Source organism: Lagopus muta, chromosome 4 (assembly GCF_023343835.1).
Source record: "Lagopus muta isolate bLagMut1 chromosome 4, bLagMut1 primary, whole genome shotgun sequence".
Taxonomy (NCBI): domain Eukaryota; kingdom Metazoa; phylum Chordata; class Aves; order Galliformes; family Phasianidae; genus Lagopus; species Lagopus muta.
Window position 1 is genome coordinate 1223957 of NC_064436.1, and position 27190 is coordinate 1251146.

Below are 27190 nucleotides of genomic sequence, written 5' to 3' on the forward strand. Positions count from 1 at the left end.
GGGCAACTCCATACAGTGCTAGAGCTGTAGGTACTTGTTTCTTATTAGTGAGAACAGAAATGAGTTTGGCAGTCATGTATCAATGCAAAGTTAACCCATGTGCAAATTAGTGTATGGACTTGAATGCTGTTTCTTGGTATTTAGGACATGGGTCCTTGCCTGAGCAGTGAGTCTGGAATACCTTTAGAACAAGGAGAGACTTAGGAGACTTATTTAACTCCAAGCAAGTAGGCTGTGTGATGTGTTCAGCAGTGGAGAAAGGAAAAAACAGATGTGTGCTTGTTTTTGTGTTGAGGATCCTCTGCATGGGGTCTGAGATGTGGAGATTCCTGTGTTCTACAGTGCCTTTCAACTCCATAGCCACATAGTGCTCTTTGATAAAAGATGTCATTCCCACAAGCAATTGCTAAGACCTGTGCACTTTTGAAGGCTCTCAAACCTTCTCACTTTTTTTTTTTTTTGTCAAGCTTCTTATACTCAAAGTACCCACGGTCTCAAGGATTTCCACGATGGGACCACTCAGAAGCCATTGTCACATTCTGTAATCTGGGTGTTTTATGAGCAGATGGGATCTCTGTATGCATCTCACTCAGTTTGAAGACCTTTAGCAGTTGTTAGTGCACAATCAAGCTGAGTCTGGAGAGGGTTGTGGCATAAATGACAAAACAGATTGATTTTTATTGGAGAATTACTTGTCATGATAGGGTACTTTTCTTTGATAGTAAATTCATTAAAAATGTTTATTATGTGTGGTAGAAAATAAAACAGTAATTTTAAAGTTCATGTATTATGCTTGCCTGATTTGCTGCTAAGCCACTGCTTAGAATATGAAGGTGTGCTTTGCATGAGACGTAAGGAGCTGTGGATGCTAGATGTCCCTCTGACAGATTAGGTTGTGTTTGCTGGGATTAGTGCAAAAATTACTGTGCTGTTTGCTCTCTACTTGAAAAGTGGAACAGTCTGATGAGACACAGCGGTGATCATGCTGTACTGATCAGATTAAAAAGTTTTGTCTGCAGATGTTTTCTGCATTGAATCGCATTGTCTTACTGATTGAAGTTGTGACTTGACATTTTGCAGTTAAGGGCTGTACAATAAACATACTGCCAAAAAAAGGTAAAGACCTGAACAGAGCAAGAATGAAGGTGCTAACTCAATAAGCATAAACATGTAATTCCTGTATTTTTTTTATGGGATTGGAACAATAACATGTTGCAATGCCCTTAGGAAGTGCAATACCATAGAGCATTTTGCAGCTTCTTTTCATGTTGTGGCTTTAATGTGCTCATTTTGTTTTTGTGCTTGCTCACCTGTTAGTGCTTTGTGCCATGTGCATCGTTGATTTGTGTCTAAATTTTGATTCCTGGCAGCTGGAGGAGTGTGGGGATTTGAAGGGCCTGTGCTTGACCTACTCCTTGACCCGTGCTTTATGTTCTTTGTTGCTGTTAACTGCCTTTCTTCAATAGTTATTGTCCCATTTCTGTCCTGATGTGCTCCCTCTTTTATTCACAGCCTTTGCTGCAAGCAGCTGCCTGCAGCCCATGAGGTGCCTGCTGTCTGCTTAGGTATTTCTGTGGCCTGCTGGTGACCTACTTTCTGGGGCATTTAAATTCTCCTTCTGAAAAGGGGGCATTGCTGCCCTTTGTGAGTGGTCCCAGTGTTGCTAGGATAATGTGTCTGGTCCTCCAGATTCATGTAGACACTCTAAAACAATCACCAGCACACTCCTCCATCCCCACATTTTCAGGCTTGCTTGGTGTTTTTCATCTTGTAAGCTGTTAATGCCTTCTGCTGAATTTTACAAACTGTGGAATGGTAAGGTGAGGTGTCAATAAATAAATAAATGTGGTGGTAGCTACAATTCCGTGTATTGTCTACTGCTCACCATAGGCTGGGGCAGCACTTCATGCTTCCTGATTTTTCTCTAACCTTTTGCCACTGTTCTGACAAAAGCTGTGTCTTCCAGCCATCAGAGATTGTTCTGTTGAAGTTCTGTTGTTCCTTGTGTGGGAGAGGGAGAGGGAGAGGGAGATGTCACTGTGGTGTGTGTGTGTGTGTGTGTGTGTGTGTATGTGTGTGTTTGGAGTTCCCATATGGGACTGTGCAGAGAAGGGAGCAGGGAGAGGAGCGCAGGTCAGCTGGTGAAGGTGACCTTGGACTCCAGAGGAGTCGTCCTTGGTCTGCAAGTAGCAGCTGTCCATGACATGGAGAGCTTGGGAAGCCCCAGCTTAAATAGATCAGTTTTTGAAGAGTGCAGAAGCGAAGAGCATCACTTATTAAGTGAACACACATTTCTGGTTTATGAGGGTCATTAAGATGCAAAGCTTTACAGATCTTTGTCCTCAGAGCCACATGTGAAAATGCTGTGCCTACAGAGGCTTGTTCCTTTTCCCTTTCTTCTTAATGACCATGGGGGGTTAAAAGCAATGGATTGACATTTTAACTTGATGAACTCTGGTTAGCTCCTTGGTTTTGAAATAAAGGAGGAAATAGTAGAATCTAGAGGAGGTAAAGTCTTAATATAGTACTTAATTGCAGTATTTTTTGAACTGATGCAAAATACCGAAAGCTGACTTCCTGCTGGTTTTTTTTTCCTCTCCAACTCATTTTTCTCCCTATTCTTACCCACTAGCTATCGTACCCAAGGAAGCAGACAGGGCTCCGGGTGCCTGTTGGTTGGGCATCAGAGCCCACATGCCAGCTGTAACGTAGAGGAGATTTTTGGCGGTGGATGTTCTGTTAATTAACCTATGGAACAGAGAGTTCACATGGTTCTACTTTATTTAATAGTAGGAAGTTGCAGTGTTGTTTACACCAGAAGAAACTGGCATATAGTCTGCTTTGCATTGGCTTCAACACATTCCAGATATTTTGTAGGGGGACCCGATTTCTGCAATAAGCTTTCTAACTACTAATCTTAGTAATGCTAAAATTTTTGAGATGTTGCCAATTTGGATCTTCTAGTATAATTTTTTTCATATTGTCTGTGTTTTATTTTTTAACAACACACTTTAATAGAGCATAAATATTTGCTAGTGCTGAGGAGCAGGCCACAGATAGACCAAGAATGCTTCTTTTTATTAATAGCACTATATGGTGGAAGTGGCATTTCATTTTGCATGCCTGACCAAGAGTGCTGGTGATATGAGACAGATGCACAAGCTGGGTATTTTGGAAGGTACAGCAAGGGGAATTCTGCAGGCTGTCCTCGTGATGCCATGGTCAGAATGTGGAAATGATCTGATGTTGTGGGGACTTTCCCCCTTTTTCTGTCCGCAGATAGGGATGTGCTTGGAAATGTAACCAGTGTTGTGTATGGGGAGCTGGTTCTCGTTTCAATAAACATTTAGATATACTAATGGTTTTTACTAATGGGGGAATGGTTTAATGGGGAAATATTGGTAGTAGGTTGATGGTTGATCTGGATGGCCTTGGAGGTCTTTTCCAGTTTTCCAACCTTGGTGATTCTGTGGGAAAGAAAAGCTTCTACTGGATGGTTGGTGTAGGTGGCTGGAGTATTGAAGCGTACGGATGGAGATGAAAATGCCTAGGTGCAGTGAGTTAATAAAACATGAATAAATGGTAAGTCTTCAATGTTTTTGTAAGAAAAAAGTTCAGTATTTCTGTAGAAAATACATGTCCTGTATCAATATATTCAGTATCATGTGTTGACTCCATCAGATGGCAGAAAGTCTGGTAGGCTACTGCTGAAGGATGAAAAACTTTGTGGAATGACACTGAAACAAGGAGAGGAGGAGCAAAAAGGGTATGATGCATCCTGGCTGGAAGGAGGTAGAACCAAGAGCAGGGTGATGCTCTTATGAGATGGAGAGGAAGTGATCTGGGGATAAAGCTGCATTTTCTGTGATGCTGTTTGGTTACTGGCTGGTGCTTATCTTTTGCTTTCCCCCATGATGTTTCAAAGTGGCCCTAGGGATGGGAGCACAGTGTTTGTCCCTTGCTCCTGGAGCCTACTGCAAGCATAGGAAGATTGTGTTGCAATTTCATGGTGTCATTGTGCTTTAAAGTACCTTAAAGAAAAGTGAAGCCTTTCTCTTTTCCTTTCTTTCTCCTTCTAAATTGTATTTCCGTGGTCGTATGATACAGCTTGTGAAAATGCTATTTGGTGACATGAAAAATTAGAGATTCTTGGGAAGCCAGTGTGTATTGTTCAAATTCTGGATAGCTCCCACATACCTGAGAAAGTCTTGCATGAAGTTTTCTCTGCTGGGGGAGAGAATTAAGACTTTTAATAAGTGTGGCAATCAACAGCAGCTCCAACCTTTTACCCTGTAAAATTAAAATTAAGATAGCAGTGAGAGCTGGGCTTGGTGTGTTGATCCAGTAGAAGTTTGGTGAAAGGATTTTGAAAGAAGATCACGTGTTATTTATTTTCATAGAATGGCTTGAGTTGGAAGAGACCTTGAAGATCATCTATTTTCTAGACCCTGGGAACTTACTATGCTTAAAGCTCTATGCTTAAAGGTTGCTTTCTGTTTGAAGATTAGGGCTGAAATTGACAAAAGAGAAAACAGACGGTCCAGGCTGATGTTTCGCACTCTGTTGTCAGAGCTAGATTTTGCAGCTTTATATGGCGTGTGAGCTTAATGATGTCATGGCTTCTCTGGAGGGACAGACGCTATCAGTTGCACTGTCCATGCTAAAGAGAGTAAGTTAGAAGCAGGTTTTCATTTATTTATTTAAGTCTTAGATATGAGTTTTCTTTCTTTTGTTTAGTTACCTTTTTAGCCATTGTTATTTTATTTTCTGTTTTGGGGAGGGTTTTAGTGCTTCCCAGGTGCTTCTTATTGGCCTTAAGATCTGTCATACAAATCTTAGCTGTCTTAAAAGCCTGTACTCGTTCATTGCAAGAGGAAATCAGAAGACTTGGATTAATAAGGAAACAGCAAGAGTTGACTATTGTAGGAAGATAAGCGCTCTTAATTATTAAGCAGGTCAAACAAAAGAGCCACAGGGCTCTTTTGTGCATCTTACTGAACTGTTCTAACTTAAAATGTTTTTGTTTAAGTTGGAAATTTTTTTTGGCTGCAGCTGTAAATAGAAAAGGGAAATAGTTGGCTGCAATGATTTTTGACAAGAATGTAACTTCCTATTACTCTGAGCTTTGCAGCCCCTTTGGGTTTTCTGTCAATAACCTCCTGTGTTCTCAGGCTAGAGCAAGATGTGCCTCGCGGGATATGTGTTGCATTGCTCTCACTTGTGAAAGTGAAACGTTTGAAGTAGCATTGCTACTGAACTGACAGAAACTGGCCCTGAACCTTGGGAGCTTTTTGAGTAAGATTGTGCTTGATGAAGTGATTTTTATTTAATTCACCAAAAACAGAATCGAGGTTGATGCATTGAAAGGCTGGTTTTATTTGGACTGGAATCTCTTCTCTACTGTTTTGGTCCTCCTTAATGTTAATTTTTGAGTTTCAACATCTCTCCTGTTGCAGGCATTCTGCAGAAACAGCAAGTGAATGCGTTGCTAATTTTAAAGAAATCAGTTTAATTGAGGCTGGTATGATAGAATTGGTACTTTATTTTCTTGGTTCTTTGTCATTGTTAGATTCCTGATTATATTGGTACAGGTTGATAACCTAAAAGCAGTATAAATCACTAACACCTTTTGCCACATTATTGTTTGAAGGGCATAATTGAATACTTGGCTACGGGGCATGCAAAAGTTTATGAAAAGAAATTTACCTTCCTTGTCCTTAGGTACAGTGTAGGTGAGTATATGGTGAACTTTTTGCCTTTCTTAAGATTGTTTTATTCTCCTCCTTCACAAGAGTGTGCTGTAAAGTCTGATTACTTTCAGTGAGGCACTTTGAGATCTGGGTAGAGAATGGTTATCTAAACGTCATGATGCTCCAGTGCAAGACTTAGAGCTCGGGTCATGCTTGGCCTGAGAAGGCTCTGTGTTGTCACTGCAAAAGCCCATTCCCTTTCTCTAGGTACTTTTTTCAGGTTACAGGCTCTGGCTTGGAGCTTGGATAAACAGTGATTATAAGAGGCCCATAGCTCCTGTTAGAACAGTTTTGAGTTGTGAGGGGTCAGCACTCTTCAAAAAGATGTCTGTTTTCACCTGTAGACTAGACCAGGGTGCTTCCAGGTCAGTTTTTCTTAATACTCTTGTATATCTGATTAAAGTTAACATCTTTAAAATTATGTGATCTTAGTGTTAGGTTTTGAAGAACAAACCAGGGCTCTGCAAGCAGTTTTAGGTTTTTGAAGGCTTTGGCAACATTACTTGAGGAAGGGGGGAAAAAAGCATGAAGTTGGCTAAAAGTCTCTGAGGTTTGAAAAACAATACCAACTGACTTGTGTGCCTTTGGGATTTGTGCTTTTATTTCACTCTCATGGAGTAGAAGCATTCATAAAAAGAGCTGAACAACAATATTTTTTCATAACTCCCAAGTTCCAGCATCTAGTGATTCAGGATAGAACAGTGAGAGTGCCATGGCTTCTGAGGGAGCCACTGATTCATTAGGCGAGTGACTCTAAGTAAAAGTAAATGCAATAGATTTGGTGATAATAAAATAGATTACAAAGAAAGAGGAAAAAAAAGGTGAATTACAGGCTTTCTGAGTTGTCATCCTCATAGGTACTTAGAGGTGGTTCTCTGTACTGTTGCAAAAATGAAGAGGCAATTGTTTCGCTGCAAGAAAGAAAAAGGAGAATGAAGGTAGTAGGTCTTTTGCCTGCCCAGATACTCCGGCTTTGCTGATAGCAATGGAGATGCTTCCAAGGAAAATGTTTGATGTGCATTTGAACAAGTGGGCCCAGGCTGAACATCCAAAATGAATAACTAATGGTGTATCTCTGTCTGAATAAAACAGTACTTTGTATGTGTGCGTGTGTGTGTGTGTGTGGCTACAAGTCACAGGTTTGATCTAGGCCAGTGGTGCCTGAGTACCTGATTTGCACAGCCCATGTGCTCACTGTGTGCAAGAGTGACTGAACCATGCCCACAGCTGGAGGAGCCTCTGCAGTGCCCTCCCAGGCCTCTGCTTGGGGGCTTTCAGGACTTTTTCTGCCCTCTGGTTTTTATAATCACTTGGGAAGCCTCGCTTAATGAAGCAGCATGAAGGTGTTGTTAATGCTCTCTGTGTGGCACTAGTCTTCCTTTTTGTCAGAATCCCTGTTCTTAGTTTGATGTTGTTGAAGTAGGCTGTCCAAGATGCCTAAAAAATACAGGCTGCATCTGGAGCATCTCTAGAGAGCTTTGGTTGTTGCTTGAAATCTGGGTGGCTGAGGGATTTTGAAAGAAGAGGTTTCAGAAAACGATTTCAAATAAACCGAAGTCATTGTGAATTCATTTCTTAATGTACTACAGATTTCAGTTGTTTCAGAAATTGAGGATTGATTTACGGGAGGGAATAATTTCATTCTGTTGTTAAACGTGCTTTATTGTGCTGCTGCTCAAATATAAACCACGCACGCATCTGGAGAAGAAAACATTTTCTTTTCATCAAGATATCTATTACAGCATCTTGCATCTAACTGTTCTCTTCTAGAGTTCTGCAGGGCTCTTATGGTAATTTTTATCACACTGCATTTGTTGTCTTTGGGTGTTTTTCAAGGAGTCTATCTAGGTGTGAGGAGAAAAAAAAAGTAAATCTGTGTTCTTATATTTACATCCCGTTGTGAGCACTTTCCTGACGATTACAAATTTAATGCAGTTATGGTTTTGTACTAAGTGAAAATAAAGCACTGCTGGCTTAGATGGCTACTCTCAATAGTTCTTATATAAACCTTCTTGCAGAGTTATATAGGAAAGGACTAGGTGGTGAGGTGAGCAAAAGTTGCCTGGTAGAGCTATGACTGGTTGTGGAAGCCTGGAGACGAGGAGCTTGGCTTCACTCACACAGCTGGCTGGAGGAAAAAAAAAGGTTGCTTGAGCCAGCTGCCCCCAGAAGTCGTGACTCCCACCATAAATCACAGGGTTTAGTTTTGGAGAGAAATTGTCTTGTCCACTGATTTATCAGTGATCAGCTCTCCTTGCCTATTTTTAGCCAAAAGATGCAAGATAGCAGGCATGCAGGCAGAGCAGTTTTACAGTGGTAATGCTGTGTTGGCATCTGTGCTGTGGTGTGCTCCCTGGTGTCTGTAAAGCAGCACTCTTCTCCCACAGGCAGTGGTGCACTCTCACAAAGCCTATGAAGGAATCCTGGTGACGAATCGCCTGTCCCCAGGCGTGTGGAGAGAGGCAGTGAGTCAGTCCTTCCCCTCTTCTCTCAACAGTGCAGCACTAAGAATAGCAGAGGCTTTTTGCCTTCTAAGTTTTCATTGCTTGAAACCCTTATTTTTCTTCTTTTATCTGCTGAACTTTTTTTTAATTTTTAATAAATCACCCGTGGCTTGTGGGGTGTTGGGTAACCTAGGTCTGTACAACTGGGGAAGAGAAGACTGAAGGGGGATCTGATCAGTGTTCATAAATGTCTAAGAGGAGGTGGGAGGCAAATGGGTGAAACCAGGCTCTTCTCAGTGGTGCATAGCAATAGGACAAGGAATAATGGCCTAAAACTTAAACACAGGAAGTTCCATACTAACATGCGGAAGAACTTTTTAATGGTATGGATGGCAGAGCACTGGAATGGGTTGCCCAAAGATGTTGTGGAGTCTCCTTCTGTAGAGAGCCTCATCTGGATGCCTACCTTGTGCAACTTGGTCTAAGTCTAGGTCTTGGTCTGCTTTGGCAGGTGGGTTGGACTTGACGATCTCTTGAGGTCCCTTCCACCCCCTGCTATTCTATGATTCTGTGACTATGTGACCTGATAAACAGAGCTTTGCTCCTGGTTTGCAGAAGACTTTAGTTCAGCTGCTGCTGGGATCTGTTACCATATCTGCATTAATTTCTCCTTAATTAATAAATCCATTCATCAGAACAGTTTTCGTGTTAGCAATATTCAACAGTGCTGACAATACCTGGGTTCTGTTAATGTGTCCATCTCCTTCGTGTGCTTTTTGTTTATCAGGAGTAGTCTGGGGGATGAATCTGAAATCAATCCATAAATGTTTTTTTTAAGTTTCGTTTCTCTGTTTCAGTTTACATATATGAATTGTGCTTTCTTCTGCAGTATACATGCTTTTGTATCTCAGAGCCTCATCCCTGTGGGTTGTAGAATTCATACACTGAGCATATGAAGTGCCAAAATGCCAAACATAAAAAGTCAGATTACAATTCTGTGAATATAATGGAAGCAAACGAACAAAAAACCAACAAAAGAAGCCAACAACCATTATACTGTCTGATCAGCATCACTTGAAGAGGACCTCTTGCATGTTAAGGAATCCTGACCCTTTTGTCTGCTGCTTCCCACAACTGCATGGATAAAAAAGCACAATTAAATGCCCTCTTTGTTTTTTCTCTATCTGTGGTCAACAAAGGGCATGAGAGAGGGTAGGAAGGGCCACTTTTCACAAGTGATGTTTTTCCCAACTACAGTTGTTGCTGTATGAATTATCAGATAACAGGCATCCTAATTGTAGAATCTGAAGTTATCAGCTAAAGAAAGAGGGATAACAGGAAGGTTTAGAGGAATTGATGGGAGAAAAAAAAATCCTTGCAGTGAGCTCTGAACTTCAGCTCAGCTACCATTTGTCCTGCAGGTTGCTGGGGGTTCATATATGTCTATGTATATCTGCATGTATGTGTGTGTGTATATACATATATAGGATGGATTGACTCTTCTGACGTTTTCTAAAAGAAGACAATTTCTTCAGAGTAGACTTGGTCTCCTGTTTGCAGTTTTATGGGAACACTTTTCTTGTGTTCAGTGAAGTATAAATAATACCTCACTGGAACAAAATTTCCTTTTCTGTTCAATATGGGTGGAGGATGGGTAGAAAACCTGTTTGATTATTTGGAGGAAATGTTTGTGAGTAGTATGTATTACATATAAACCCTCATTTTGGAGACTGCAAGTATTTAATAAATAAGTTGTGCTGATCTGGTTGTCTACTGATCTTCTCTAGTAGTAGCAAAGAATAACAAAACTTAAAGAAGGAAGGTCAAAACACTCTCAGCTGCTATCTAGCAGCACTTCATGCACATGTGTGATTAGCATCGCTGTGTTGGAAGCCCTGGGCTAGTCCCATCAACAGAACACCAACATGTCCCCCAAACCTTATGCAACACCAGCAGTTCTGTGTCCCTCTGATGTCCTGTTCCCCACATGTGAACACCTACAGGAATTCTTAGCAGAGGGAATGGGATGCCCTAAGGTCTTACAGCTTGTTGAACAGTCATTGTGAAGGTAGCTGTCAGGCGTTCCTTTCCCCTCTTCCATTTTCCTCCTGTTTCCCTCCAGTTTGGACTGTTTGTCCCCTGAGATTTCAGAATTTGAAAGATGGTGCTCTGTCGGTCAGCCTGAGAAATGGGAGAGGAGTGGAACCTGGCTTTGCTAAACAGGATGGTGGTGGAAAAGCAATGAGGTAGAAACCCTATCTCCACATTAGGGAGTTGTTTCAAGACTTCCATTCTTAGGCTGATATTTGTGGGCTGTTCCCAGGCCTGTTACTTTCTCGTGAAAGTATGTACTTTTTTGGGCATACAGTCTGCAGCCAACAGGTTTTTTGGCATAATTTGAAGTGAATCCATTTGTGAGATTAGGTTTGTTTGTTTGTTTATTTTAAAGTAAGTGTTCTGTTTTACAAGTGACTTCAGTTTTTAAGCCTCTTAATATATCTGTCTTTGAAACATTCTTCTGTGTCAAATGCACTGCTGAGATCTGGTTGGCAGCCTCGGTTGGTTGGGGTTGGTGCATGAGAGTGTCCTGCCAGACTCCAGCTCATTTGGAGAGATGTGGTAGCAGAGTTGTGCTTCTGGTGTTGATGGACCAGCCCCTTTCTCTTTATAGCAGAGGGTTTGGGTGTGATAGGTAGAATGGCCGCCTGCCCTTTTCCCCTATTCCATCCCAACGTCATGTCAAAAGAAAATCAAACCTTCAAAAGCAGTAGGTTTTTCCTTGCGTAGGCTGTGCCGTTTAGTGCGCACGGCTCTCTGGTTATTTTCTGGCACCACTTCCTGGGTGCTGATGGGCACTGCAGGTGCTGGGAGTCGGCTGCCAGGCTGGACTGTGAGCAGCTGGAGGAATGTAGCTGCTCTGCTTTTGGGGCCAGCTGGGGCTCATAGAGGCCTCTCAGGATGCAGGGCAGAAGCAGCTGCCGTCCCATCCCCTGGGCTGTGGGGTTCTGTGGGTAGAGGTGCTCAGCAGCTCTGTATCAGCAGTGTGTGCTGTAGTAAGACTGGGCCCAGAGTGCTCCCGGCTTCCACTGAGGCTTAAGCACAGCCCTTCTAGGTCCAGGCTGCCATTTCCAGAACAAACGGGGTGTCAGTCCTGAGGTGCTGCTGCTGCTGTCACAGGGCTTCTCTTGTTCTCTGATCAGGGAAGGGGTGGCTGTTACAGCTGTCCGAACCGCAATTCAGTGCTTTTTACAAACTAGGATATCCCTAGCTCAGTGGGATGCGGCTTCCTGTATCCCTGCTGCACTGGGTGCCTATTATAGGGTTAGGAATTAAGGAGGAGAGCTGGTGCTGCAGGAATTTCCAAGGAGACAGGTTATTAAGTTAGAGAGCGCTTGGCTTCTTGACCTGCTTCTTGGAGGGGTTCTAAGTGGGAAGAGATACTACAGCAATACCCGTGGGATATGAGAAACATGAGAAGTGGTGATGGGGTTCAAGATGGTACTATAGTACATAAACCACATAGCTTAACTTTTATTTTGTTGTTTATGTTTGTGCATATTAAGAGTCCTTCAATTTTCATTTTTAAGAAATATGTTTTACCTCTGACATTTTGGGCTTTTGCTGTAGAAGCGATTTTGATTTATCTGCTTGCAACAGAAGCACTCTGACTTTTGTGCTAGGCATGTCCTGAAGCTGATTTCTGGGGGAGAGTGGGAGGCAATGGGGTGCTGTGGTATCTCTGGACATGGTGCAGGCGCTGGCTAGGGCACAAACAGGGTGTTTGGGAAGAGACTTGACCTTTCACCTAGGTTTTGGGGTTCTGCATCATCTGATCCTTTGTTATTTTCAGCAACACTCCAGAAGTATCACCTGGGTATGTATAACATTCCTACTGCTTCAACAGCAAGGGAGTTTGCTCCCTTTTGGGAGAAACGTTATTAGGAGAATGATGATCTTAGGAGTAATAAACCAGATTTTTTCCTGACGGGTAATGAATTATGATGGCTCTATTGGTTTGGAATACAACAGAATTATGTGAGTACTTTAATAGAGAAAAGGTGCAATATTACAGAAGCATTTTTAATCTGGGGACCAATTGACTGTACTACTGCTTGTAATGCAGAGCACCTGGATGACTAATGGTACCACAGCCCTTCTCTCCTACCTCATGCTTATCCTTGCTGGATTGCTGATTAGCATCACTCAGTAATGATAAAGCTGGCTCTGGCTAGGATCCATAAAGATTCTGTGGATCTTTATGGATCTTCTAGGGAAGTTTTTAACAGCACAAAACTGGGTATGTAGCTGTAATGAGCAGGGCTGGGCTTGTTCACTGCTTGGTGAGAAAGTGAAGATATGCTAGGACTTCTGTCTGCATTACCGAGCATCAGCTCGTATTGAAATAAGGTGAAAAGGTGCTAGAATTGACAAACTTCACTGTAGATTTTCCAAGGGAAAAGGAAAGATGATGATGACATGCCTGTTTCCACGTATTTCTTACTCTCTTCTGCATATAAGAAATGAGTTGGATTTTGTATTAAAGCCAGTTAGGAAAGGTCTTCTTTTGGTATTGGATTTTCACAAGCTGCTGTTTGCTTTTCTACATGCATGTCTCTGCTCTGCTGGTGCAAGTGCTTCTCTGATTAAACCATGGGTCTGTTCCATGCTGATACAGTTTTCATTTCTCAGGACTCTTATATGGATTCTCCTCTGTAGTTCGCTGCCCAGGCTCAAATACAGGTGCCTCACCGTGACTGAAGAAATGCAAGAAAGGGAGGCTGTTTGAGCCAGCAGTGCCTCTGGAGTGAAATGTGTATCAAGCTCAGCTTATATTAGTATGGGCTTTCCAGTATGTGCTGTTTTACCTTTTTAAAAAGGTTGCTCTCATGTCAGGGAGAGGAATGTATGAAAAGGTTTGGAAATAGTGTTTAGCATAGCCAGTAACGTATCTTCTTTCTCTGCTGTGAGTAGTGTTGTGACCTCTAAATACTAATTGTAGCTTCTTGTCTCCTTTTTTCAGTTTCTCAGCAAAAATGCCTCCAAATGGGAAGGCCCTACACTTTCACCCTTCAGTTCTGCATTTTGGAATGCAGTGAGTATCTTCCACTACTGTTATTTCAATTAAGTGGGGAGGAACAGCTTTGCTGGGCTACCTTTAGGTTGAGGCCATCAGTGAAGATCACTCCATTCTCTGAAGAAAAAAAAGAAGAAAAGAGGGATAGTAAGCAATTGCCATGGAGTTGGAATTATGTTTTGCACCTTGCTATACTTTATAATGAAAAATCAATGTGGTTATAGAAAGCAGGAAAAGGGAGCAGGGAGCCGTAACACATGCTGGGTAGATACAGAACAGCCTTCTCAGGTGATTCCGCAAGATGGTTCTGTTTTCTTCCCCATTCCATTGTTCATTTCTTGATAAGTTCTCGTTCTAAAGGTGGGAGAGTTTGTTGCTTCCTTTGACTTTCAAAAATAAAATCAGAAAACCTCAGGCTAAACATTCTGGTGGAAAATATGATGGTTTCTTAGCTCTCTTTTAGAAGAAAGTTTTAAGAATTTCTTAAACGACAATTGGTATTCCATCAATAAACAAAGAAACAAAAAAAAAGCAGGGTCCCCTTGTGAAAGGAATTTTCCAGAGAATGTGCTGTGTGTGTGTGTGTGTGCGTGTGTGTGTGTAAGTTGTTTTTAGGATATATTAACTCACACACTAGCCTTAAGATATCTTTGTTTTAACTGACAGAAGATGACTGGTTGATTTGTACTTTTGCTTAAATAAAAGATTTTTGTCTATTAATGAAATTAATAGGTGGGGTTGGATTTTTTCTTCCCTTCCCTCCCCCCCAAAACAAACAAACAAACAAAAAAACTCTGTATTTTGAGTTGATGATTAACTTTGGCTGGGTGCACCAGTTGCATCCTAGTGTTAGCTACTGGTCTTTGTATGTTAGAGGATGGAATTTGCTTGTTTTCAAAAAATAGTTGCAACTAGAAAATTGTTTCATATCAACATGTTTCACTGTGATTTGTTTGGATGCCTTTTGTGCATGTTCTGAACTTAAAAATGTGAATAACTTCCTTCTCTTTTTTCCCCTTTTAGATTACTGGGATTGCCAAGAGCTAAAATGCTGCATGCCTACAATCCTAGTAGAGATAGGGAAGTTGTAGTGAATTCAGTGTTTACAGCTTCTAGGCAGTTTCATGTGTCTCCTGTACATAGCTGGGTGAGTGTTGATGTACTTCTGGAAAATACATAATGGCCAAGCCTTCATGCTTCCTTTGGCCTGAACTTTTAATTACATTTAATTAATTACCTCCAATTTTTGTCTGGTTTTGCTAGCACTTTTCTGCTCATTTTTACTGAGACTGGTGAGGGAGAAGACATTCAAAACTTACAGTAGAAAATGTGTTTTACAGTAATCCAGAAAGAAAATAACTGTTCAGCATTAAATTGACTTCAAGTCTCATTCTGTTACATGCAGCATTATGCAGTCATCCACAAGTATGTGGGTGTTCATTGTTGTATTGATGGAGTTGAGAGATATGGGCAGGTGAAACTTTTTAGTGCTGAGGTTGGGACCTACAGATACAGCTGTGTGTGTGGGAATGTCTGTGGGTGAGTAGTGGGTGTTCTAATGAACTGCACTGAGCAAGCTGCCTTCTTTGTGGTCTCTGTAGGTGATTCCAGCTATGGGAAAAACTTCATTCAGAGTGCTTTTTCTGCCAACAGAAGAAGGCAATATTGAAAGCTCGTTATTTATAAATACCTCATCTCATGGAGTACTTTCATATCAGGTAACTTTGCTTATTTTTCACTTGAGTTTTGAGTTTGTGTTTTTGAAAGTTGTATTCATACATTTTGAACTTAAAATAAAAAAAAAAGTCAACTTCAAATGTGTGTTGAATTCCTGATACCAGTCAAGTGAAATACTGTTTACAGTTCATCCCTTTTATCAGATCTTGCTGATCTCATGATTCCTTGTACAAGTATGCATTTCAAATCACAACTGCTAGTGGGGCTACCTGTGGTAGTAGGTATATTTGTATTTGTTTGTGTGTACTTTGAGTGTTAGGGTCCTGTCACTGCTGCTTGGCTCTGTCATAATATTGCAGTCCTGAATGAACTGTTCTGGAATTTGTATTTATCATGGTGGAAAAAAAACCCACCAGGGCATTTAAGAAGTGTCTCAGGTGATCTTCAGCTTTTTTTATGTTTGCAGGTTTTTTATGTGTATGCAGTTTTTTATGTAAATACGCTGGAGATGCAATGTGAAGTGAAAGCTTAATTATAATGTGAAAATGGAAGTAGTGAGTTTTGAATGGAAGCTGTTTGCTATCTGATTAACCAGAGAAGTATAAGGTTGCTAGGTGTTAAGATTTTTATAAGGGATATTTTACATTCCAAATTTTCTTTTACTTTCATTTATTTAAATGAAATAAAAAGTAAGTAAAATAAAAAGTCTGAATTCAAGTCCGATGACTTAAAAACAATGCCAACTTTCATCAACCATTCAGTTATTCCACTCTCATAGTGAATTAGAAAACAAAGCTCCTTATAAGGAAGCAGAGAGAAGTTCACTGAAATACAGATTTTGGAATATGAATATTGCCATTTACTAAGCCACATACTAAGGGTGATGCCAAATGTTGGGGGAACTTTGTATTATGGCCCTTTTCTTTTTTGCATCTATCTTCTTTGCATTCACCCCTAACCCCTTGTTTTTGTTACCTAGCCAGCTCAGTCACAGCTTTCTGTGAACAAGTGGTGGGGAAGCAGTTGTCAGTGTCAGAAGAAACTGATTTTCTGGAGTTGGACTGCTGCTAAAATCAATAGCATGCTGTTATTGGCAGACCATTTCACTAGCCATGTGTAAGGAATGTAACAAGCAGGAGTAACTGTCCACGATTTCAGCTTGTGTTAGGTTTAAGAGTGTTAAAATTGGATCTAACTGTAGTGCTTATACAAGGTATGGCACCCTTGAGAGCTCAGAAGGCTTGAAATGTTTGATATTGCTAACACGTTTGTGTGTGAAGTGTGTATGAAGAAATTGCCTAAGTGGAGAGAAAGTAGCATTATATCAATGTCTCCATCAAAAAAGGAAACATCCCAAAAATGTTTCCTCTGTGTTGTTTTTTATCCATAGCTGTCATAGGTCTTCAGTGAGCACTGTATTGTCCTTTTGATTAAAAACATTGGTGTTTACTTGTTTTTTTTTTTTTTTTTTTTTTCAATTTAAAAAAGATTTCTTTGCATAGAAGTAAGTGAAAAACCTTAAAGGATTTTTCATAGGAGGGGAAAACAAAGCAACCTGAGGTAATCTTACATCTCACTGTCATAAACTAATCTTGACAGAGTGGAATATGAATGCAGTAAAAAAAAAAAAAGTAAAAAATACCAACTTGCAAATCTTGCACTTCTCTGAATATTGCAGACTTCTAAAAACAAAATGATCAACCAGTATTTTACTTAGTTTTGAAGACAAAGCCATTAAATTCAGAATGCCCTTGGGCTTGGAACCGAGTTTTTCAGAAATTCCTGCATGGCCCAGTGATGACCGTAAAACTATGGATGCTGTTGTTTGCTTTCTCTCCATTTTAGACTCCCACGATGTGTAAATATTATATGCAGTTTTGAAAAGCAGTTCTGTTTTACATCATCACTAGTGAAGAAAATTTGGAAGGTGATGCCTCCATTCACTCATGGCTTAAAAACAACAAAACAAAACCAACAGTAAAAATGATAGAAGTGTCTGGTACTAGCTTAGCCAACTTGGATGCAATATAGAATTGCCATATTTTGGGTGTTTCTATTGTAATGAAGAACAGGAAGTGTTTAACAGCTCTCTTTCTAAGATAACCTGATGCTGTGCAGGTGAGCATTTTTCTTTTGGGTGCAGGTGAGTGAAGATGCTGCTGTGCTTCTTATGCATATAATTACTTTGCACAGTGGAACTTTTGAAATCATATATGTTGTCTTTTAAAATAATGTAATACTTCCTGAGGTCCTTAGTAGCAAAATAGAAGCAAAATAGAACTGTGTATTGCTGTGATAACTGAAATAGTTAATGTTGACATAATGACTCATTTCTATTTTAATAACAGGTTTTTGGAGTGGGAACTCTGACATCTCTGGAAGAGCCTAGAATACAGCTAGCAAATGCCTACTTACTGCTTCCACACATTCAGAGCATCCAGGTGTCACGAACACTGGTACAGTAATACATTTCAAGCAGAAGTGAAACCTACTCGGACATGAAAGAATTTTGTTTTCAGGTTGTTGGGGTACAGGGAATTTTAACAGAAATCTAAGTGACTGTGGGGGAGAGGAAATGAGATAGATAAGTAGTTTTACGGTGAGCTGGTGTTTCTGGTTTTATTGAGAGAAACATCTTTTGGCCTTTAGACTGTTTCCACTTCTGTGTGTTTCTGTGGTGTGTTGTGCTCTCAGTTGTGCTGATAAAACTACTTATGTTGCCCTTCTCTAAATCAAAGAGGAGAATCGACCTGTTTTAAAAGAAAACAAAATTCACTATGTTATTACATGACTGGGGAGAGAGAAGCTGAGCAATTTTTTTTTTTTTAACTTTTCAATTTTTACTTCAGACCCATTTCCCAGGCTGGTTCACAGCTGTGATATGCATGAGTTATCACTTAATTAGAAATCATAGCATACTGCATTCTGATGAGAACAAGATTCCAGCTGGAGTATCCCCTCCTACTTCTGTTACTGCTGAAGACATCAGTGCTTGGTTTGGCTGGAACATGGAACTGTGAGGAATAAAATAAGATGGATTTAGGAGGCATAACTACTTAAATTGGAAGAGAAGCTTTAACAGTTCCTGAGATTTAGGTGCAGTTCCAGGCTGGACAGTTTGATTAGATGATCTTAGAGGCCTTTTCCAGCCATAATGATTCTGTGGTTCTATTTTTGTAGTCCTCTAGGCTATATAGACATTCAAGTGAGTAACTAACTGGAAAAATTTATGATTCTGATTTCCTTCAAGTTTTTTATGAATAAAAACTTTTGTATTACGTATGGATTTAATTTTGTTTAAGAAAAAAAAGAGTGTTTTGAATATTTTAGCACATAACAGAATATAATCTTGTATCTAAATATAATCTCTCTTGATTGCCTTCACGGTATCTTCTGTTTGTTTTTCCTGAGAAAAATTCTCACCTCAGTTCTTTTTTCTTTTTTTTTTTTTTCCTGTTAAATGACTGAGTAGAAAAGTTTTGGGGAGCATTTGACATTTGCATTACTGTAATAGTGAGGAGCATTTTCCTCTGCTTTATTTCTCTAGAGTACAAGCTTGAGATCATGCTTGGCAGCACCACCTGGCACCAATCTTGTCCTAGTACACAAGATGCAAGAGAGCATTGACTTGGTTCTCCTAGCTCTGGGTATAATTTTCCTGCCTGGCTATAATTGGAGAATTATTCTTCAGTTCAGTGAATGCTGCCAGTCTGGAGAGAAATACTTCAGTGGCGCAGGCACATCTGTTGAAGGTGGTAGGCAAGATCTAAATCCTGAAAAGAAACTTGTGGCTTGAGTTTGAGTCCCATTTGTGGAAAAGATTTCTCTACATATAGCTGTCTGCTCTAGAAGTGCCCTTTTTAGTTTTCTTTATTCCTGATTGGGATCCCATGAAAGCTGGTATGATTCCTTTTTGTCCAGCTCTTTTAGGATTGCAAGTTGTGTGGGGAAGAGGCCTGTGAGATTTGAGTGAATATGGACATGCAAACGTAAGGATACATGAATACTAAACCATGGAGATCTGAGTGAAAAAAACATTTAAGGCAAATCAGTCATACCTACAGAACTGCATGCTTGCTTACCTCTGTTCTCTTTTATCTGAGTAAAATACACTGCTAATGTTACTTGTGCTTACATGTTCAGGATAGCATAAGCTTCATTTGGGTCTGCTAAAGATACCCTTGCCTCTTATGCCTACTGATGCCACTTGGCAACCTGTGAGAAGGCTCAGTGAGGGCTGTATTGGTGCATCTCTCTTCCTGTCTGCACCTTTTCACACTCCTGTAAGGTCTGGAACCTACATCTGACTTCCAGTCTGAATTTCTTTGTAGCCAATTTGTATTTGTTTGTTGTGATGCACATTTGATTTTGATAATTCCTCCTGCTTCTGGCACTTAAATCCAGAGGTTTTTTTTTAGGCAGCATCACATCTTTCAACTTTTCCTTTGCCATGCTGAGCAATCCATGCTCTGGCATCCTTCCCTGTGGTGTGCTGGTCATTTCTTAGCCAAGCTGGCCACCCTTTTCTGCAGCTTTTCCAATTTGTAGCAACTCCTCTTGTAGGTGAGTGGCCAGAATTGTGTGTAAGGATATGGGTGAAGCTTTTCTTTTTTTGATTCTTCAGAGCCTAACTGTTGTAAGCATGATGTGTCCCTGCAGATTGTTGGTGAACTTGTAACTTCTGCAGTGGTGTGTGACAGGTTTGTGTCTGCTTTTTGGGGACGATGAGCTTCCATGCTGCATTGAGTTTGTACTGATCAATTGTCCTCAAATCTGAAAGGGTACTTCTGTCATTTTCCCATGTTCTTACCCAGGTCTAAAATGGAAAAGAATGACAAAGTTGCCTTTTCTGCTGTCGAATTTCACCCTCTTTCTCTTATTGCTAACAAAGTTACATCTAGGGGATTGATAATGTGTGCTCTGGTTGAGTCAAAAGAGGAGCTGTATCCAACACTGAATTCATAGTGTGCCCACGTGGCCATTCAGCAGCAAGTGGTGACTGCTAAGACTTGACAGATGGTGATGCACATATAGGTCATCTTTGTTTATCCAGCTTCTGGATAGTCTCTATTCTGGTTGCCTGTTTTGGGGCGTAGTTTAATATTTGCAATTAATGCAAGAATATTTCTGAAATTATTGTGAAAATCTTGTATAGGGCCTTGCCTGATGGCTTATTTGGGGCAGAATAAGGAATGCAAGTGTCTGCAGTTCGGCAGTTACATTAAGCAAGTGCTAATGCCTCGTTATTTAGGGCCTTGGAGGTGATAGTGTTTTCTCAAGGACCATTGAGAAGGGAAGCTTAAGTAACAAGGTTTATTCAACCAGTAAACTCACCCCAGAAGTTGCTCTTGGTATAGTTGGACTGCCTCATTAGAACTCCAGTTAGTAGGTTTGGCTGTGAGAGGTTACTAAGTGGTACATGCTTTAGAGTCAGTTTTTTTTCCTGCTTTCAAAACTGATGAGGACAAGAGAGTTCTCAAAAAGAAACGGCTCCTTGGGGTTGATGCAGCCTGGCATGAGCCTGTGTTTTGGTGCTACTGACAATCTTTACAGGGGTTGGATCGCCCTCTTGTGTGGAGCCTGGGTCACTGGTATGAAATCCACTTGAATTAGGGCTGCAGAATATGTGCTGTCCTTTTGGCTGTGCTTCTCTGAAACTGTTCCCTGTGGTATAAATGATACTCAGGTGCACCCTGCTCCCTTTGCTCTGTCCCATGGAGAAATGAAGCAGGGCTTTGAATACTATAAAACTGGTTATTCATAGTCCTGCTTCTTAGCATCAAGTGATTTAAATTCTTCAAAAGAAAGTTGCACTGACACCTTCAGAAACTTGAATCTTCACATGCCGCATTCAGATGATGTTATGTATGAAAAGAGACTGAGTGGGGTTCCACGTCAGTCTCAAAGTCATCACATAACATTGCTGTGATTATGTTACTCGTAGTGACAGAACTCTCATAGTTTTTTTAAATTATTATTTAGAATTGACATCAGCGTACTGGCTGAGCAGTATGTGCAATTAAGTTGACAATCCAGATTTCCGAATGGTTTTCATGAACTGTGCTTGGCTTTGTCGGTGCTTAAGAGTGTTTTTCAAGCTGGCATGCTCAATTCCCCTTTTTTTTTTTATCTTTCCCATTCAACAAAAAGGTAAAGCATGTACTTTCTGTCTGTCCATTTGTTCACAAAGCCTACGTATCAGACTGTGGGAGTGCAGCATTGCATTCTTGGCTTAGCAACTGCATTTCAGTGTACAATCAGCAAAGCAAATATACAGAAAATAGGAAAATAAGCATTTGCATTATGCCAAAAAGGCTCTGTTGAGTGTATTTTGTTGTCTTATCAAAGTTTGTACGGATTGCTTGTATTGATGCTGTACAGATATTTTAATAATCACGTATAATAATAGCTTGATAATTACAATCTTTCTAATTCCTTTCTAGTGAATTGGAGTTGGATCTACTGTACAGAATATTCATTTTTAAAAACATCCTTTCATTGCTGTGTGATGCATATGTAGAGGCAGTCTTTATCTTTGTAAATTGTGCTATGTGAGCCAGATTTGTATAACATCTTTCAAAACAACCTGCTTGAGGTGCTTTTCACTTTCTTTTACAGGCAGAAACGATGAATACCAGCTTCTTACATGTTCACCTTGAATGCAGTTTACCTAGTGATGCATATCAAAAAGTTAAGGTATGTTTTATTATTGTGTTCTACCTATTTAAGCTTTCTTATTTTAAGCCAAGTTTAGAAGAATACTTTCCAGAATTTTAGAAGTTGTAGCAGCAATGCAGTTTCAGATGATTCAGTTTAAAGCAAATTGTTACTTTGGGCTTCTGTAGAACTGTATCCCATGTTATGAGTGAAGCGTTACACCCATCATGCTGTCACCATTACAAGGGGAGATGGTAAAAGAAAACACCTCTCCTTCCCTCCAAAACCCCCAGCTGCCTTGGTGTTTTAATGCATGTCATGTTACTTAGAGTACGAAAGTGAATTTCCTTTCTCAATAAACAGTTGCACAAATTTCACATTCATGCTGACATAAGAGCAATGAAATGAGTGTCCAAAATATGGATTGTCTGAGTTGTGTTCTCAGAGTACTTTAAATGGGGCTTTGATGTGTGGCAGAGCTGAGGAGGGATCAGGCTCTTCACAGAAAAGCCCCCTCCCAATCTCTGATTACTGAGGGCACTAGACTTCCTATTATAGGCAGTGCCAGCAGAATCTCACCTTCCTCTTCATCTTCAAAGGTTGACATAGTAAATAAATACATAAGTTTTCAGTGATGCTGGTGCTTGACTAGCTGATTTGTTCAAATATATAGGCTGGAGCTGTGGTCTGCAGCACCTTTCCTTCACGGGGTGTGACTAGGTCAAGAGTCTGTAGCCGTTTTTTCTGCACAGTATGCGTCACAGTGATTCTGTACTATTCTGTATTGTTTTATTCCTGTGTTTCACCTGTGCATTGTGTGGTAAATGAGGCTAAGTTTGAGATGCATTTGGAAGTTTGAGATTTCACGCAACACAGCTGCCCACTCTGATAGCAGCTATCCAAGGACACATCACCTGTGGCTTCCTCTGTGCATCTGGCAGCTACTGCAAGCACTGGGGATTTCTGTGATGCTATGGGAGGGAGCTGATATCTGGAGAGTCTTCTCTCATGTTACACCTCAGAGTGAGATTTCAGGTTAACTGAAGACATTTTGCTATCTTTCACTAGAGCACTTCACATGCCTCATGTTGAGGTTTTCTCTTACACCTCCTCCTTGCAGTACAGCAACAGAGCCTGAGCATAGTGAGCTCCATGGTGCGATGCAGGACAGATTTATGTTACTCTCTGTTCATTGTCTAGTTTTGTTTTGCTTGTTGCCTTTAGTATTTTGCAAAATGGTGTCTGTGTCTTTGTAGTTACTCATACTCAGCTGTCTTAATGGCAGCCGCTGCTTAGAAAAGGGGATAAGAACCAATTTATATTTATCTGAAGTATTCTAGCCAGATGGCAGTTTGCTATTAAGAATTGTACATGTGTTTGTTTTTCTAAAATTACTTCAGTGAGAAATGGAGACAAAAAACACAGGATTTGGAAAAATTAACTATAAACAGGCCAGTGAACATGAACTGTCTTCCTTCCATTAAGACACATGCATCAGTCTGTTTATGGCACATTTTATTGAAGTCAGAGGATTTAACAAAGGAAACTGTTTTGCAGTCCCTGAGGTGAGACTGACTAAGACAGTCCATAAACTTGCATTCTTTCAAGGTTTTATGTTGTTTTTTGGTTGTTTTTCGTCTGTTTTCACTGTGCTGTCTGCATCTGCACTGTTGTCGGTTTCTGCTGAGAATTTTAGCATAGGTCCTAATTTCTCCTGCTTATCAGCATTTCTGTGCTGAAGATCATGTCTGTTAGATGATGTCTTCGATTGACTTCTCAAAATACTGTACCATAATGAACGGCTGTGTTCCTTCCCCCCCCCCCACACGCACTGTATCCCCTTGTCTTACTCTAGAGTTGCTGTTCTATGTCCGATGATCCAATGCTGCTAGAAATGAGCTTAACGGTAAGAATGGAAAATGCCCAACAAGATTTTGTGGAGCAAAGACAATACTTACTGGAGAATCTTTTTGTAGTTTATGTAGCAATGGAAAAAACGAAGACCTCAGGTAAGTCCTAAATGTGACTGTTAGTTGTGATACAGTAGATTTTATGTGTATTATGATCTGATGTGCTAAATTGAATTGATTTTAGTGACAGTCTGACTTTTGCAGATAAGGAAAAGAAAATTAGCTAAACACAGCATTAGCAGCCCTTGCTTAGGGCAGAGTTACTCAAAGCACAACCCTCTTTGTAAGGGTACAGACTTTAAACTTTGCCAGTTTCATTCATACTTTCCCCATGCTTTTACATCTGCTTGAGCAGTGTGAAAAGATATTGTGGTTATTTGATTTCTTCAACTGTTTCTAATTTCCCTGTAACTAAATTAACAATAGTAGGCCTACGAAAGCAGAATGGTTTGTACACTACTGAGAATAGTGTCTGTTGTGGAAAGTGGGATGATGTGTGCGTTGTTTGTTCCTTCAAGCAAAAATTCCACAAGCAAAACAATCAACTCCTCACAGTTCTTTCTGCTGTGTTTATTGGATGAACAAATCTTGTAAATGAAAGGTTTTCAAGTATTTGTAGAGCTTTGAGGTCTGTTTGGGTAGCCCTTCTTAGACATTTCTGCCAGTTCTACTTTCTGGTTGAAGACGACAGAACTGCCTAAGAATCTAGATTACAATAATATTTTTTTAACACAGTAGTGGAAACAGGTGAAAAGAATATGATCTTTTTGTCTTTTGAGAAGTTCTGATCGGGGTCTGATCACAGTATATGCTATTCTTCCTGTACCTATTCTGTGATGTGATATTTACACGGAACTGATACCCAGAAACCCACTGTAAGCCTATTTTCCCTGCTTATGGGATGCTGGTACTTTATGTTGAATTGTGGAAGTATGTTTATTCTGGTGCTGGCAGAGGATTTTCACATCTGTCATGTCAAGGGTGTTTGCTGTTAGTACTTCTGACAGTTAAAGTAGCGGGGTGTGTTTATAAGGCTATTCTCTATTAAACACAGCACATTTATAAATGCTCATTGAATTGGAGTTTGGTTATATAATCCCTTGGACTTGATGTCAGTGGGAAAATCCAAATTTTTTTCCATCAGTGCTGATTTTTTTACTGTAAATCAAGAGAATGGCACAGTATTGTCCTTTTGTGTTAGGCTGTGTCTACTTATGTACTTTAAGTATAAGCAAAAGCAAGAACTCAGTCCTCCTTTCATGGAAGATTTAGGACCACCCTGGCAAAATAGCTATGTCTTGTGCTGTCTTGTGGCCTTCTCCAAGTCTTTGTAGCATCCTGTGGCTGGGAACAGAGCTTTAGCAGGGGCAGGGGTGGTTACCAATACTTCCATTCCAACCTACTGGCTGGTGAAAGCTGGGTTATATCCATCTGCTGTTGCTCTGGGTAGCAAATTGCCAGATGATAGGACTGTTCCTGTTTTAAGCCCAAAAAGTGTTAAGTGCTGCATGTGGCTTTGCAGGGACAGCTGTTGCATGGAATGCTTTTTAAATTTAAATGAGGACTGCTTATAATGTGAGTGTCTTCAGCATGAGTGCTTCAGTCCCTGGTGAGCTGACCTTAGTGTTCATTCTTTTGAGCAGGTGATTTCATGGTGGATGTGTACGTCTTGCATTCTGGAAACAACCGTGTGCATATACAGGTAATTATAGGCTTCAGCTGGTTCTATGTTAAAGAGTGTCAAATTTGACTTGAGAATTGGACAACTGGCATAATGGCAGATTGATCTTGTTGGTGGCAAATATCACATTTCTATATTTCTAAATTACGCCCGGGCATCTAGCAGACACCTTAGAGGATCTACATTTGGTTTGGTGATGCATTTTTTGTGTTAAAGACATAAGTGTGATTAACTTGAATAAAAATCAGAAGGCTCTGACTTAGAAGTTTTGAGAAAATTGCACATAATGGCTTGGAAATGCGACAAGAAGATAAGCTGACACTGGAGGTACAATAATAATCATAGTAGTGCTGCAGGGGTCATTGTGTTTTGTTCTCATGCAGGAAATAAGGCAGTTGGCGCAAAAAAACAGGACACCTGTGAAATTTGAGCCAGTACTGCTGTCTTCATCATCAACGAACTTTACAAAAGTTGCTTCTATTTCTTGTAAAGGTACAGTATGCATATATTTATAGTAATGATGAGGTAGGGTTTGATTATAAAAAACAGTAGGTTTTTTTTAGCAGGTAGACTTTGAGAAAAATCTTAACAATTTTTTGAGGTGCATAAATTCATTTTGCTAATCATTTCCACCATTCTGTGTATATATGCTGATTTTTGTGCTGATTTAAGACTCTGTAAGCAATATATAGTTTTCAAAAAGGGGAAGAAAACATTCACTGAAATTATTGGCCGATTTTAAAATAAGCGTAATTATTGACTGCTTTTTTTTTTAGCATCCTTTTATAGTTGGTGGCTATTTTCTGTTTCCAGTGTATTTTCTGAAAGACTGTTGTGTTTGTGTGGTCATTTTCTATGACATTTCTTGGCAAGGTCATTAAAGAGGCTTTTGCCTGAGACTAGGCATGTTGTGGAAGGACAAAGATTAGAACAGAGACATTTCTGACTGCAGCCTGTTTCTTGTTCTGACCACTAGACTGCAGTACGTAAACTTACTGTGTTACTGAAACAGGCTGTTCTCATAACGACATGGGCCCTTGTTTTTCCTAATCAAATAAAGTCAGGTAAGGAGAAATAAGGGACTGCATTAAGTGATTGTTTTTATTTTCAGAAGGCTTTTGCTGAAAGGAGGCAGTGTGTTACGATGAATGAGAATGCTCTGCTGGTGCCGCATAGTTAAGATAGGTCAGGTTACTCTTAGCAGCCTTGTTGTGTGCTTTTTGAAAGTGTTGGGCACTTTAAATTCTTAAATTGATGTTTCGATCCTCTGAGAATTAGAACATAACCACTTGGTTTCTTTTTTCACCTGCGTGACAAGTGAATGTTCCCCTTTGTAGTGTTCTTTGAAGTCCTCGTGTGAAAACCATTGCAGATGTGCATTTATTCTGCTGGCTGATGGTGTTTTCTCTTGTGTGTCTGTTCTTTACCCAGCTGCGTTCTGTGATGATGCAAGACCTTACTCTAATGACAAGAGGAACAGCATAGTGGAGGGCACTACAGCACTACAAGCCTGCCTTTCCTGTCCTGTGATGGAAGGGTAAGTTAAGAGTGGATTGTTGTTTGTCAGTGTTTGTTGATATTACACAAATATTGTAGACTACTTTTAGACACAAAGTGAGTTTGCTTTGTCATGCGGTGAGTTCTAAGGACAGCGAAGATGCTTTTTCCTGTTGTTGCTGTATCATTTGCCAAAATGGAACTGTGACTTTCAAATAGTAAGTCTTGTATTTTTTAGAGGTATAGTTTCAAGAGGCATTTAGAAAAAATGCCTTAAAAGCTTATATCACATAAGCATTGCTTGGAGTCTGTGATAATATTTGCACTGTCCTTGTTCTTCCAATGCAGAAGCAGAATAGTGATAGAAAAATCAGGAAACTCTTCAGTTCTCTTTTGCCAATTTCACCCCAGCTTACCTTTGTGATAAACAAAGCAGTGGGTGATGTATTATGACATATGTAGGTATTCTAATGGAAGCTGCTTTATCCTTAAAACCTTAA

At 40.2% G+C, this 27190-nt stretch overlaps 1 protein-coding gene across 6 annotated transcripts in view; it reads left to right on the plus strand.

The window, feature by feature from the left end:
* The window catches only part of TMEM131L (transmembrane 131 like), a 67161-nt gene that overhangs the window by 14893 nt on the left and 25078 nt on the right, over positions 1-27190 (plus strand). For 5 of the 6 annotated variants that reach the window (XM_048941626.1, XM_048941631.1, XM_048941625.1 and 2 more), the window contains exons 4-12: positions 13215-13286; positions 14292-14415; positions 14870-14986; positions 17294-17401; positions 21564-21641; positions 23458-23611; positions 25156-25214; positions 25577-25685; positions 26625-26730. In XM_048941626.1, coding sequence (XP_048797583.1) covers positions 13215-13286; positions 14292-14415; positions 14870-14986; positions 17294-17401; positions 21564-21641; positions 23458-23611; positions 25156-25214; positions 25577-25685; positions 26625-26730 — 927 coding nt within the window. The other variant, XM_048941630.1, reaches the window with a different exon arrangement.